General features: G+C 37.7%; 1 protein-coding gene across 4 annotated transcripts; it reads left to right on the top strand.

The window, feature by feature from the left end:
* Positions 1-3,339: 3,339 nt before the first annotated feature.
* Positions 3,340-14,424, top strand: POU1F1 (POU class 1 homeobox 1; the record flags this gene model as incomplete). Of its 4 annotated transcripts, none has more annotated exons than XM_082751999.1 (7): positions 3,340-3,481; positions 6,491-6,556; positions 7,385-7,502; positions 7,845-8,086; positions 9,775-9,939; positions 11,403-11,463; positions 14,211-14,424. In XM_082751999.1, the coding sequence occupies 7 exons, from the start codon at positions 3,340-3,342 to the stop codon at positions 14,422-14,424; spliced, it is 1,008 nt and encodes a 335-aa protein (XP_082608125.1). The 4 variants fall into 4 exon arrangements, with proteins under 4 accessions (XP_082608125.1, XP_082608124.1, XP_082608127.1 ...); XM_082751998.1 differs by having other exon boundaries at positions 6,407-6,556; XM_082752001.1 differs by lacking the exon at positions 7,385-7,502 and having other exon boundaries at positions 7,841-8,086.
* Positions 14,425-15,529: the final 1,105 nt, after the last annotated feature.

Genomic DNA, 15,529 nt, shown 5'->3' with positions numbered 1-15,529 from the left:
TCAGTGGCTGCAGGTCTGAAATTGCTGTCAGAAACCCTCAGCTGAATGACAACCCTTTTGTTTTAAGTACTGGAAGACAACTCAGAAATGAAGAGGCCTCTCTGGGTGATAAAGATTTACACGTATATTACTTCATCCACTTTACTGAGTCTAGTGAAACCTTCCTTATTCATAAGGCTTAAAGGTGAAAAGGGATACATCCATTCAGTTTCTATAAACTGACCAAATTTGGGATGCTGAGTGTTGAGATTCAGATAGTGCTTGGGATTTATGAGGATAATAATAATTAGTACAGTCCTGTCTTTCTTTTTGAGATCTCACCAAAGAATGCAGTTTGAAGAATGGTCAGATACAGGTGATATAATGAAGTGAGGTGGGGCATTTCTGTTCTAAAGCTATAGATAAGGTGTATATCCAGTTGATTTCTGAGGAGAAAAGAAGTGTCTTGGGAAGTCTTTACCATCCTATGAGATTAAGATTCAAAAACAAATTAAAATCTATGTCCCTGGCTCTCCCATTTGTGATCTACCAGTCTGGAACAACTTGAGACTTCTGTGGGTGTAGTCAGAGGAGAGAAACTGCTCTTAGTTCAGTCTGACTTCCCCAGCCCCAAAGTTTAATTCCATCCTGACACAGGAGAGAAGCCCTGTATCATTCCTTTTTCCTATGATTAGCATATTCTTATGGCCAGAATGGAGGGTCATAGAACTACAGAATGGTCTGGGTTGGAAGAGACCTTAAAGATCATCTAATTCCAAGCCCCCTCCTATGGACAGAGACATCTTCCATCAGACCAGGTTGCCCAAAACTTAATTCAACCTGTCCTTGAACATTCCCAGGAATGCTGTCCTTGGACAAACGCCTGGCACAGCTTTCTGAAATGTCAGCATGGTGGTCAGGTGGTCTTTTTCAGGTCCATATGGCCCCATTACCTCCCTAAACAAGCGGAAGAATATCTATTACTGCAGACCTGGATAGGAGCTGGGATAAGAAGAGCAAATATAGGCAAACTATCTGCTGTCAGAGTTTAAAGCTGACTGTGAAATGAAGGTCATAGAGTGCCTTTTGGGAAGTGACTCTGAAATCCAGCCAAATAGCTGAGTATGGCTACCATGACAGAGCTTCACCCCCAAGGGACTCTTCTTGGCAGAACACAAAATAGTGACAGACTTAGGAGTTATAACCACAGAGGGTTGTAGCAAAGCTTTAAGAGAGTCAGGAAGAAATCTTTCAGTGTGTTCTATCTTGCATTCAGGAAAGGCTGCAAGTTCTCTGCATCTAGCTATGAATTTGCATTAGAAATTTTACCTGTTGGGATTTTAGAAAAAATAATTGCTAAGAACAGGGCTGTAAAGTCATCCTTAGTGTTTCTTTTTATCCCATGGCTTCAAAGCCTCAGTATATAGGTGGACTGAAGACACTTGTGGACTTATCATGCTCCTTGCTGAGGGAGAAAAGGTCACCAAAAGTGAACATTCCTAAAACAATTGTTGAATTTCCACAAAACTGAGAGATAGTTTATATACTTTTCATTATGTATAGCACTTTGGCCAACTGTGCCAAGATCCACTATTGAAGCTAACAAAATTACTTGTGTCATAAGAAGGATATGCTGTTTAACTGTTTGCAATGTTTAAAAGCAGTGTCAGAATTACAGACATCTTTCTAAGTTTCCTTCAGTGCAGTGCCCTGATCTGAAAATTTTGAGGGTTCCAAATACACACTCAGCTGAACAAATGCTGTTTGTTTAAGGCTCAGTTCTCATTCATTAGCCAATGTAGTCCTGAGTTCACAGGCTTTAAGATATGTAGGGCCAAGCCCAAAGTAATATAGATGGCAATTCTTTTGGTGGCAGTATCATCCATAATATTGTAATGATTATTTTTAAGTTTTTGTAAATTTAACAATATAGAATTGTGTATACAAAAAGTAGTTAAGCCAATATTAGCCTCATTACTGCTAAAGCACATGTGCAATTTGCAAAATACAGTAATTCTGAAATTTCTGCACACCCAAAGACACAGCCTTCACAAAATCACATTTACAGATAATATCTAGGATTCTACAGGAAAAAAAAAAAAAAAAAAAAAAAAAAAGCAATATATGATCTCTCCCATACCACATATTGGAAGTCTGTAAGTCTGTTACATCAATATGCTACTTCGGGCATTTGATCCAGCTTTGGAATATCCAGGAAGACTTACACCAAGAGTAAGAACATCTTCATCATTTTTATGGTCTGACCCAAACATCTTCGGATACAAATTAAAATAAAAAATACGTTTTACCTCCTAAAAAGTAAAATGAATGAAATGGAGCATCTGATTCTTTTTTTTTTTTTTTTTTTTTCTTTCCTTTAAAATTTATGACCTATTCATAGAATATATGACTATGATGTACTTAGTGATTTTTCATCGTTTTCAGATTAACATGTATGCTTTCACTGTTTCAAAGTCATTCCGTTTTCATGCCAGCAAATCATTTAGATAGCTAATTCTTTGTAAAAAGATTCTGCTTTTACTTAGTCACTAGAACAATAAAGACCAGGACCTTCTGGATGAGACTGTAGATGTTGCAGTGCTATAAATTAATAATAGTAACTGTGAGTGAATTTCATGTGTCACTGTAGGCTCTTTCAAGAGTTTATCTTAGATAAACATTCAGCAGTTCTTGCTTATGTAAAAGTGTCTGTTCAGCAGCTTCCTCTTGGATACAGTTGATCTGTGTTACACATCACTTATTTATACTAGCCTAACAAGACAAATGATGACTGTGTATCTGCTAGGAATTTGGTTAATTCAGAGTATTTTGCTATAGATTCTTGACTTCTGCAGACTTTTGATTGAGCTCTCAGCCAGGTTGTCTTCCAGACAATTGCCTAGATGAGATTCTGGGGGCAGGTGTTAACTGTGGAAACCTACTTAGTATTAAACATACCTGTCTCTTTGCTACTGACTTTGGAGACGGCACTTCTATTTATTTCTTTTCTGGTCATTGTTCTTCACAAAAGACCTAATTGAAAATATCTGTTAAATCATGTCTCTGGTTTCCTTCTTCTTCTCTCCACGGTAATTGGACGCGTATTGTGTTTGTGTGGGAAGGAAGGAGGCTCTATAGCAGTATAGCAATATTGCTGGGGAAAGAACATTAAAATGGATAAAGGGATTTCCTGGTGGTATAAATACCTGCACACGACGTCCCTGTGCTCTGCAGCCCTTCTGTATATGTATATGTAAGTACAAAGACTGGAATACAGTTGGAGCTGCTGTTAATCACTCAGGATCTGTTCTGTTAGAAAACAGGGGAAGGTGGCTCTTTGTCTTTCATCTCTTTGAGGGTATGACTTGCCAAGCGTTTGCTTCATCTGACACCTTTGTACCCTTGAATTCTGACTCTTCTCCCTCTCTGCCTCTGATAATGCATCACAGCGCAGCAGAGTGCCTGCCAGTTTCTAACCATGCGACCAATGTTGTCTCTACAGGTACTTTTTTAAAAATAATATTGCTCTCTATAACTCTCATTTATAATGTTTTTAGATGATACGCCTGCATCAAGTTTCACAATATTTAAAGTGTTTGGTATCATTTATGTGCAGGACTGGAAGTATTTTAAAGTAAAAACAATTTCACAAAACAGCATCATGAGTGAATAAGGAACACTCACAATTTTTGCATTTCAGCCAAACTTTAGCTTTCTCCTAATTTATTGCAAGATAAAATAGAGTAGGTTAGAACAGGTTCAAATGCTGACACTTTTTTACCATTGTAGTCTTAATGATAATAGTTGTGTAAATAATTGAAAAATTGTTTATGTAACCACAGTTTTGAATTATATAAATTATTTTAAATAGGAAATGTATTTAAAATAGGTTTGAATACTATATGGAAATGTTTTCAAGGAGAAACATTGCTCTTTGAAGCATATTACATACTGAATAAAAATGAAAATTGAAGTGAATGTTCAAAATTGGTGATGGAAGTCTCATCTACATCTTGGAAATTCAAATGTTTGTGTATATAACCCAAATAATTACATTTAAATACTAAACTGTCTCAGAGAGAGACAGAGAGAGAGGAATTTCTTGCAGCCTCAAATCTACGGTTATGGGATTCTAGAATACAACAGTTACTGAAAATTCAGGAACTGAAAAAGAAATAGTTTTGATTTGTTTGAAACTGCATAAAGGTAATAATTTTACTTGGAGTCTTAACAAGGAACAACTCTTTTGCTGAATGCATTGGAAATGAAATATTTTAATAAAATAAAATAGCATATAGGTAATGAAAACTAAGCATCAGTGTTACCTAATGTGATCTTATATGCTAGGTATGCTAGGAAGCTCAAAATATCCTAACACAGTTGTTGCTAGTAGTGTTAGTAGGGACCTATATAGGAGAATTTAAATTTTACATGAGGCCACATTTATATATCTGTATTATAGCAGTATTTTTTAGATTGTTTATTTTTCCTTATGGTTCTGATGTAGGAAAAAATATATGGTGAGAGGCAGTATTATCAAAAGCATTTTCAGATCTGTTTTGGATTTGTTTTTTGATATTTTCTAGTTACACCACAAGGACAAATATGACTAGTCAGTGGGAATTTGATTCACAGGATCACATTTAGGAGGTGATCCTGTGAGAACAAAAGTTACAGAAGGTGCTGTTTGCAATGACTAAAGGTTTCCAAATTTTGTACATAGATTCAGAAATTGTAATAAACAATGCCATTCTGGTGAAAACATCTAATGAAAACTTGTGGAAAAAAGTAGACTTGAAAGAATTTTGAATAATGACTTATTTAAATGTCAGATTTTATTAAAAGACATGTAACAATGCTGCACCATTAAATGTGAGTACTTTTGTTCAAATAATATACAATATCATATAGTTTTCTGTAGTACCCCATACATTTTCATTATTATTATTTAAGTAGCATCTTCCTCCCTACCTAGTATCAACTGTTTATTAGTAGGTTGAAAATGGTAATTTTTATTTATAAAAACAGTACAGACTATGGATTAAGAAAAAAAAAAAAAAAGGAAAAAAAAAAAAAAGAAAACAACAAGTAAACACCTAGATCCCTAGTTCTTAATTCAACAGAAAAGCTGTATTGCTCTAAGTGCATGAGTATTATTAATGTAATTTCTATTTTGGGTGTGTTTATACTTGTACGGGCATGCTTCTTTTAGTAGAGTTTATAGACGTGTCTAAACATGACATTTTACTGTTATTACTGTTGTAAAAAACAGAGATTCTAATCCCTAATTAATTATTCTGTTTTGAACAACTGGAATGTGTGATCTAAAGTGCAGTTCTACATATCTGAATGCTCACAAACATGAATTTTTAAGATTACCCTTTAGAACAGTTGTTAGACGGGACAGTGTACATGTTTCTGCTGTCTGCTTACCTGTCAGGAACCATAGCTTTTGCATTGAGTAAAATGTTGTCTGAATCTCCGAGCATTGGAGATAACTGAGCACGGAACAGAAATACCTCTCTTCATCTGAGTGAGCTAGAAAATGGTGATTTCTGTATTCCAGGAGAAGTGGGAAATAGAGCATAGCTTCATCTTTCACTGATGAAAGTTTGATACTGTTTGACCTCTTTGCTGATTTTCTTGAGCAGCTGGAATATTGATCTAGTGAGGCAAGAAACCAGTGGAATATGCTTCCTGAATCTCTTCCTCAGACTTATGCTTTTTGCTATGCTGCCTGGAAGACCCCTGTGAAAAGACTTGGAGATAAATTCATTGCATGCTTGCTGCTGCTGGTGATAAAAAATGTTGATATAAGCCAAACTTTTTAGATAATTCCAGAATCTATCATCCTGTTTCCTGACAACCTGGCAAAAGCACCATGAAATGTTTTCAGTGGCTTGGCACTTGTGAAAATGACTTCTGGATGCTGCAAAGCAAACGTCCCAAACAACTGCTTTTAAGAACATAGGTCTTATGCATGCATAAAATATTGCCTTTCTATATGTGTGTGTTCACTCTGGGATTTTATGATAGTGAAGGCAACGATGTTTCTGGAAACACAAAACAAGTTTTCATATATGAACAAATGAAATGGTATGTGGAAGTTGGGTGGGGAGCCTCTTCTTGGAGAGTTCATTGCTTTGCGTACTCAGCAGTATATATAAACTGTGGCTAGATCCATAGATGTTGTTTAAAATAATACATCAAGACCATGACATGAAAATTTCTGGTTTGGGCTCAAAAGGTATCTCACTACTTGTAGTGGCAATCTCATCTGGTGTGACTGGGCCCAGTGTTCTGGACTTCCAGCAGCATCAACCTGATGGCCCAGAGTTAATGATTAGAGAAAAAACAATATACGAGGATACCTTCTACTTCTAAACTGAAAGGATGTATCTTGAGTCCTTATACATTTTCTTACCAGTCCCATCTGTTTTGTTTTTGATCCAAACTCCTAAATGCTCCCATCTCCATTTTGCCATGATGACTTTGGGAAATACATTGGCAGGACTTCATTACTCTGTGCCCTCTTGTCACTACGGAAATCAACCGTCTACCTATGGGGTGATGGCAGGTAAGAGATGTAGCTTAAACTGGATGGGCTACTAGAATGTTGATTTTGGTCAGTTTTCATTTAGAGGGATCAGTTCAAGACAACTGCTTAAAGAAGACAAGATAAATGTGCATTAAACTTGTAGCATGGAAACTGTGACAGGATTTAGAATCGATATTTGAGAGTTATGATCAAGATTGTTTGTTTGGTTGTTTTGCATTTCTACCAGTTTAAACATGTTGGGATAGCTTTCAAGGCCAGAAAAAAAAAAAAAAAAAAAAGTTTGCAGTCAACATATGTTTTTTCTGAATGCCATAAAGCAGTATGATGTGCTTTCACAGAGATGATCATGGATTTTTCCACTCACAGGTATGCTAGCATCACACTCAGTTTTAAAGTTTCAGGCCAAGTAAGAAAGCAGAAATATTATTCTATGTAAATTCAAGTTGCCCTCATTGAGACAATTCCATGAGCCAGATTAACACACAGCCCAGGAAATAATTGTTTCCCAGAGCTAATCCAGATCAAACTCAGCATTTGATTTCACTTAAGATTGAAGGAAATATTTCACTAAGCTGGTATAGATTAGTACATCTGTATAGGGACTTCTTACAGACTGACAGTAGACTTTCTTCACTGTGTGCAAATGTCCAAATCTTCCCATTTCATTATCCATTAATCTGTCTAACCTGTCTATTGCAAATGTTTCTGGCATTGTTTAGATCCCCTGGTAAAGTCTGTAGGTATTAAAAAAAAAAAAAGGTATTGCTCAGAAATCTATTGTGTTCTGTTCCAAAATAAATAGATCTTCAACCTTCTCCTTTCTTTTTGTACCCTTTTATTTCTTAGGTATCAAGCCTGCAACTCCAGAGATGCTATCAGCAAGTCTCTCCCAGAGCCGCATTTTACAGACATGCAGCATGCCACATCCAAACATAGTCAATAGTGTCAGCACCTTGCAAAGCAAGTCCTTTTCTTTTTTTCTAGTCTTTTCCTTATTCTTTGGGATTGTGTGTGTGTGTTTGTGTGTGTGTGAGGTTTTCCTATCTGAAATCTATAATGACATGTCACAGTTTGACTATGCAATACGTATGGCTATGGGTTGTGAAAGTGGTTGCTATTCTGCTTTTGTATATGGAGACAAGAGAAAGACTGGGTCTCTTGGGAGATCCTCACCCTTGCTCCTGGGTAGCCTTTCACATAAATTACATAAAAATATTACAGATTTGGTTATGAGATGACAAAGGCATCTTTTCATAGTTTAGCAGAATAACTGTATGTAGTTTTCTTTTGGGTTTTGCTCAGGCAGCCTGACTCCTTGCCTTTATAAATTCCCTGAGCACGCCCTGAGTGCCAGCTCCTGTGCTCTGGGCCACGGCTTCACACCCATGCACCAGTCCCTTCTCGGCGATGATCCCACAGCTGCAGACTTCAAGCAGGAATTCCGCAGGAAAAGCAAGTCTGTTGAAGAGCCTATTGATATGGATTCACCTGAAATCAGAGAGCTGGAGAAATTTGCTAATGAATTTAAACTGCGGAGAATTAAGCTGGGTATGTGCTTTTTGTCAGCCAACAAAAGGCTGAAAATTTCCAAAGAGAGCTCGATTATGTCTGAGTGTTTTATGGTCTGGTCCATGCAGTCATATAAACATAACTTTAATCCTTGCCTTGTATGGCTAATTTTTTTCCATTCCTAGAAGACTTGCACAGAATTGATAAACTTCAGCTTTTTGCAGCTTAGTATGCAGAAAGTAACTGTAAAAGTTCCTGCTTTTTGAATTATTTGTCTTCCTTACAAGAGCAGAGGCTTTTTTGTTGTTGTTGTTGTTGTTGTTCACTAAGTTGCATTCAGTAGCAGGTGCATTAGTTTTTGAATAGCTCAAAATTTTCTGCAGCTGAGGGCAGCACATTCTCTAACCTCTTGTACCCATTCTCTTCCCCATGAAGCACTCCATCTCACAAGATGGTGCAATGCCACCTCAGTATACAAGATGGATGACATCCATAGCAAATTTTTCACACCAGTAGGAAGATTTTCCTCCTGTTTTATTTTCTGGTAGCATGGCACAGGTACAGCAGCAATTGATTTCTTTGTTCCTATCTGATAACTAGTGGGGATGATGTGAGATGAATTGTATCAGTAGATCTCCGGTGAGCTGAATATTGGGTACTCCAAACAAAAAGATGCAATTTTGACAGTATTGCTTATAGAATTATATTGTAGCATTACAGTCATAGGGCATCTTTCTATTAAAAAAAAAAAAAAAACACAAAAAAAAAATCTTTATAAATGTAAGAAAAGAAAAGAATACAAGATTGTTACATGTGTCTATGCATTATTTCAATAGCTAGAAAGCTCTTGTGTTCCATTTGCAGTACAAAAAATAAGGACTAAAGCAGAAATTTATGGTTTATAATAATATTTGTGTACTTAGGTATTTTCACTGTATATCATGTATTCAACATCAACCACAACAGAGGAAAGATTATCAGGGCCCCAAGCTATTAATCAGTGTAATTATTACTCCATCTTGATGCAGTAATTTGTGAGGGAGCGAAACTTCCTCTGATGTAAACAAATGGCAGAGAGACTGTGAGACTGAGCTTAATGCTCTGATGGGAAAAATGCAATTTGCAGAGGAAAACTAATCTGAGGTTGAGCTTTACAAGAGAAGACAGAGTTAATATGGGCTTTGGGTCTGGGACTGAGAGACACAGTTAGTGCAGTCAAAAGGGAAGCAACAGGCTGCCTTGTGAGACATTCAGCATCTAAAGAGATTGTACTCATCCTGGCGCAGAGGTAGAGAGGGAGGAAGACAAGCCAAATTATTCAATGCACTCAATGGAGAGCTGCTGTTTACCAAGTCAGTGCCCACATGTAAAGTGCAGCACTTCTCTGATCGCTTCAATTTAGGCATCACAACAAGTAACAGGAGGCCAGCAATGCTGCTAGGGATTAGCTTATTGCCATGGCATCCTCTAAAGAATGGTTATGGGGTCTGGACCTTTCTCAGATCCCTAATCTCAGAGCCTGTAAAACTCTGAAATCAGCAGAAGACTCCACACAGCTCTGAGGTGAGCTGAAAGTCAGCCTCAGAGACCTCTGCAGAAAGACCATCCTGAAGACACCACAGGCACACAAGTTTCATAACAGTTGGCAGTGAAGGCTGAAGTGTAATAATGACAGTAACACTTTTTAGAAAGCTTTAGAGTGACATTTTCCTTTTAATTTTTGACAGGTTATACGCAAACCAATGTTGGGGAAGCGCTGGCTGCTGTACATGGCTCTGAATTCAGCCAAACTACAATTTGCCGGTTTGAAAACTTGCAGCTGAGTTTCAAGAATGCGTGCAAACTGAAATCAATACTGTCTAAGTGGCTGGAGGAAGCAGAGCAAGTGGGAGGTAGAGAGCTGAAATCCTCTGAATATTGACTACAATTAGACCATGATATTATAAATACTTTGAAGGACTAATATGCATCTTCTGTAAATAAAAGTTTTTGTTTTACCAGCTTTAAATACTAAGATGTGCTGATGGCATGTCATGAATTTTAGTATCTTTTTTTTGGGTGAGAGAAGAGGGGCAAACTGAAAGGCATAGAAGGTACAGAACAGCAGAAACATCGTTTTTCCTTCTGGAAGTCATTTCCTTCGGTCCCACTGTAGTGAGCTAGTCCCACTACTGTAGCATTGGTCAGAGTCATTACCACTTCTTTAGGATCTGCAGGACAGTGCGTGCAGCACTGAACTGGCATTCTTCACTAGCAGAAGACTCTTCCTTCCAGTCTGTGGAATGCAGGATGTGGCCATGGGATAAAGAATTTGAGTTCAGTCAGCTAAGGCAGTCCTCTTTGAATCCCTGAAGAATAGCATGACATAGAGGTTTTTGATGTGATGTTTTTGTTGCCACCTTTTTGCTGCTTGAGGGTTCCCTTCCTTTTGCCCTGTTAATTTCCACTTGTAGAAAGAATTCTGAGGTTCACTGGGCTAAGCTGACTTTAGAACAGGTTGGTCGATTCAAAGGAAATGGGTTGTTTTAAGGAAGCACCTTTTCAACAGGATGAATGGCAGTGATGTGAAGCAGTATGCCTGGAGGTGATTGAAAGCCAGGACTTACCACTGTGTGGCACTCACCTACCATAGGAAGAAAGAGATGATCTTAATACTACTTCTTGCATTTGCCATTATATTCAACAGTAGGAAACATTGTTAAGGAGCTGATTCTGCCACACAGTTCATTTTCCTTTGAACCAAATGGAACCAAAACCTCTTAATGTGGTCAGCACATCATAAAGATCACTTCTAAGGGGTTTATGGTGGGTAGCAGCTTCTGACTGTGTGAGCATTGGTGCAGGCTTGAACTGCAGGGTAAGATCATGCCCGCAGACAGTGGCCTCTGAAAAAAATGGGAGACTTGTCCACCAGAAGGTGGAGCAGATGAATAAATGGGATAAGTGCTTCTTATTTCTGAAGAAAGAGGGTGAGGTAGCTGAAAAGTACGGAGATAGACTGCATCTCTCCAGGCAGTACCCAGCAGGCAAGGAGGAAGAAGGTATGTAAAAGGAGGGGGCTGATGTATGGTTCCTTGGGTACACTGGCAGAGAAGCAGAGCCAGTGCTACTTGCAGCTTTACCATTGGCACACCATTTTTGCTTATAAACATTTATAACTGTAGTTAAAATAATGACGAAAGATCTTAAAGAAAGAAGTGTAACTGTGCATGGTGCCCTTCTTGCAGTGCTGCCAGCAACAGTATTTGTTACACTTTCATCTGTCTTCAAACAAAAGGATGTTTTCTTTCTAGAGATGATTGTACTCAGTTTCCATTCCCTGTATAAGTTAACTGCTGTTTTGTTTTTAATACAGCTTTATACAATGAAAAAGTTGGAGTGAATGAGCGGAAGAGGAAGCGCAGAACCACCATAAGGTAATACATATTTATGGGGTTACACGTTAGAAAACCCTTTGGCTAAGATTATTTTATTTTATTTAATTTTTTTTGGGGGGGGAGGAGAGGAGAGGAGGAAGTGAGGCTGAAATCGAGATTTTTTTTGCTATTAATGAATAGTTAATAAAAGATAAATTATTTGAAAATAGTCTAGTGAGAAACAACAGCATACCCCTCCAAGCCCCCAATTTTCTCCAAATGTACTAAATTCCCCAGTTAAAGACTTTTGTTTTCAAAATATTGCAACATACTTCAGTATGAAAAAAACAAACAAACAAACAAACAAACAAAAAAAAACATTTTATTACAATTCTGCCCCAATCTTATAATCTTTATATAGTAACATAGCAGAGCACTCTTGTTTTCATTTATGGGAAGTTCTACATTATACCAAATGAAATTGCATTATTTTTCCACAGAATTGTGGTCTAGGAAGTCTGAGGATATCTTTTGCAGGTCTCTCTCCCTATTTTTTTTTTTTTTTATCTTGGGTAACCAAAATTTACTATCAGTCTAGCCTCAAATCCATAAAGAAATAAAGTAGGCTGGTAAAAACATGTTATATAAACAATTACTAAATAGATAAAGCCAATAACATGATGAAAGCAACGGTATAGGGTATGTTCTTCTCCTTTAGATAAACCAAACTCTTATTGTTGGTGAAGAAAATTCCCTCAGGGGGCCTCCAAGGAATTGTAGTACTCTTCCACAGAAAGGAAATTTGGCTGCCTTTGGGCACAAACCTGGTGCTGTCAGGCCTTACCTCTTAGGGTACTGCACCTGTTCTTTGAACAGGGATCATATCCTATGTGCAATGTCATCTCCCAGAGAAGTAGGCTGCTCCATGGCCCTGCAATCTCAGAGTCCCACAGTGACAACTCGTATCTTCTCCTCTCCCCTTCAACTTGGGCTTTTCTTTTTGAATCATATTGCCTTTTATATGAGAAATAAAATGAAAATGCGATTTCATTGACTTTTAAAGTATTCCTCTAAGGGGATGCTTCTCAGCTAGAAGTGAATTGGGGATAGGAAATACTTCATTGCTCATTTGCTAATCACAGCACCTCAAAAGGGATGAAATTTTACTCTTGGGATGCCAGTTTCTTCTCCCAGCTTCTCTCCAGGTGAGTAAGGTCTTCAGGGACAGTGCCATGCCCTTACACAGTTTGTGAATTACTGACTGACTGAGAACAGTGAGTTCAGAGCATCTCTGTTCTAGGCAATTTCCCTTGGCAAGAGAAATCCCCTGAAGACCATTCCTCTAATATTGTGGGTTTTGCTGTTATTGCTTTTTAACAACTGCTGAGGAAATCAGTCTTCACATTAAGCTTATTATAATTCTTCCTGCTTTTATATCAAATCTCATCTCATTGAGACCATCAATTCTGGCAAGTTTTCAAGGGCACAGATAATTGAGGGGAAGTTCATATCCAATATAGTAAGAAAATATTAATTACTTCTTTGAAGGAATGTAGGACCTCAGTTTGAAGACCTCAAACTAATCAGGGAGAGGGACTTATATGAACTGTAGCTTTACTCTTAGCAATTCTTAATTGATGTTTGAAGTCAAACTAGAGGTAAAACAGAAGTCCCACTAAATACATTAGGTTAGTTATACCCTGGGCAAAAGCTCCTTAATTTGAAGTTGTGGAAGTTATTTTATTTTCTATTTTCATCAGGAAAACTAAAAAACTCTAGTCAAAAACAATTAACTATACATCTCTGTGTGCAGAACATTATGCTATTAATAGGTAGGCTTGGTAATGCTACTGAAATTTTCAAAATATGCCTATAAATAAAAGACCAACAGCATATTACAGATGAAATAACTGGAACTCCAGCAGCTATTTTGTACATTTGTATAATGGAAATACCCATATCTCATTTCCAGAATAAAGCATGAAGTGCCCTCTTGTGTCCAAAGAAATTACAGCTACTGCTGAAGCTAGTTTTGGGTGCACCCTGTTGCTCACAGGCAAGCATGTTACAGATACTCTTAAATTTTTGAGAATACATTAACACAAATAGGAAGTGAATTAATGAAAGATAGTACTCTTAGCTTACTTTTTTATTCAACTGCTAGACTTTGTCACTGCTGACTGTGAAGAATAGGTTAAGACTGTATTATTTTTAGAAAATGCAACAAAAGAGACTGCTGTAATCTCTGATTTCTAAAAGTAATATTGTGTCTGCTCCATAACAAGGTGAGATATAGAACTTGACACAGCACGTCCCAGATGATAACTGATGAAGCTCTTCCCCTTTTTAAAGGTGAATGATATGACACAACCAGGTGACCCCAGCAATGTGCATTCGCTGTGGCTGGGGCAGAATGGGTGGTCAGGTTTGTTCTCATTCCCAGGGTCTCATTCATGTCTAGTTAGTAGCGGTTCTAGATGTTCTAGAGAACATCAAGGAGCACAAATATTTCATGATTACCACTAAAATTGTACTGAACTTGATGGTATTTTTGTCTTTAAATGACTCTGTGCTGAAATTCTGCATTCCTTTTTCCTAACCCCTAATTTCATGCATTCTGCATGTTATGATGTCCACATCAACAACATGCTACAGCAGTAAGTTCTATGGGTTTTTATTTACTCAGCAAAAGAGGAAACAAACCAAGTCATTGACTTCAGTACTCTGACTCAATCCTTCTAACTAGTGGCAAAAGCCTGAATGTGTCAGAAAAGTGTCTAAAGGTGAAATTTTGTCCCTTTATCCAGTATTGCTGCCAAAGAAGCCCTAGAGAGGCACTTTGGAGAACAAAGTAAGCCTTCTTCTCAGGAAATTATGAGGATGGCTGAGGGGCTCAATCTTGAGAAAGAAGTTGTGAGAGTTTGGTTTTGCAACAGAAGACAAAGGGAAAAAAGAGTGAAGACAAGTTTGCATCAGAACGCGTTTAGTTCTATTATCAAGGAGCATCATGAGTGCCGGTAAATCTTTTTCATGCATAGTTGTGGATTTCTGTTTTGCTTTTTGTAAATATTTCAAGTACTTTGTTGTTTTTTAAAATATATATATATATATATATATATATAAATCAGTAAAACACTTGATTCCCTTACAAACTAGCCAGCTTCAGCTGCAATGTAGTGTGGAAGATCTGATTTTAATGTAAAAATTCAGGAACAAATTAAATGTTACAGCATATATTTAAAGACTGGGAGGCCTCTGCTTAACTGCAAGGAGCCTATTATGAATTCGTGTAACTGGAAATGCTTTACAAGTTGCCCAGGTAGATGCAGTTTCCCTGTACCGTGCCTTCCTTGCGTCTGTGCTACATTTAATGATTAACAGAGAGCCATGTGTAGGTAACCTAGGCATGAGGAAACAAATCCTTTGTGTTACACATGAAGAAAGGTTACAAAACTTGGTATCAGCCGCTGTTGTTTGGAAATAATTTTGCCTCTGCACATAGATGTAATTGCTTACCCTTCACCCCATGGTAATTAGCTAAATGAGCTAAATCTGTGAGACTGTGAGCCATTAGGCACATGCAGGGTCCTGTCTCCAGCAGCAAACACTGAGTTCACTAAATTGAACATGAAAAATAAGTTAGAACCTCGAGGAAGAGGAAAAGGTGAATAAGTGACCTTAAACTTGTGGTGGTGGTGATGTCGACTATCTAGTTATGGCCGAAGATAAAAAATACCCACAGGATCTTGTGGGACTGCCACTAGTTGTGAGCGAGCCAGGAAGGCAGGCAGAGGAGCGCTGGGTGAGGACAGAAGAGCTGCCTTTCCAAAACTGGCTGAAACCCAGGTACCAACTCACAGAAGCTGCATGCCCCTGACTGAACCGTTTCAGGTAACTTCCTTGTGTCTGTTCAGAGTGAAGATATGAAAGATGTGCCATAACTGTGGTCTTTATTCATGGTACAATAAGCTTACCAGTACTGACATGTCCACACAGCCCCTAACACTTAATGTACCACTTAACTGCCTTAAGCAGACACCAACTATAAATGACCTTTTTCTTTATGCTAATTATCAAAGGTATTTATTGCTATTTGATAGGGTTCCTTAAAGTTTGATTTGGATAG

This window comes from Aythya marila (genome assembly GCF_965140915.1).
Source record: "Aythya marila genome assembly, chromosome: 1".
Classification (NCBI taxonomy): Eukaryota; Metazoa; Chordata; class Aves; order Anseriformes; family Anatidae; genus Aythya; species Aythya marila.
This window is presented reverse-complemented; position numbering and strand designations above follow the sequence as displayed.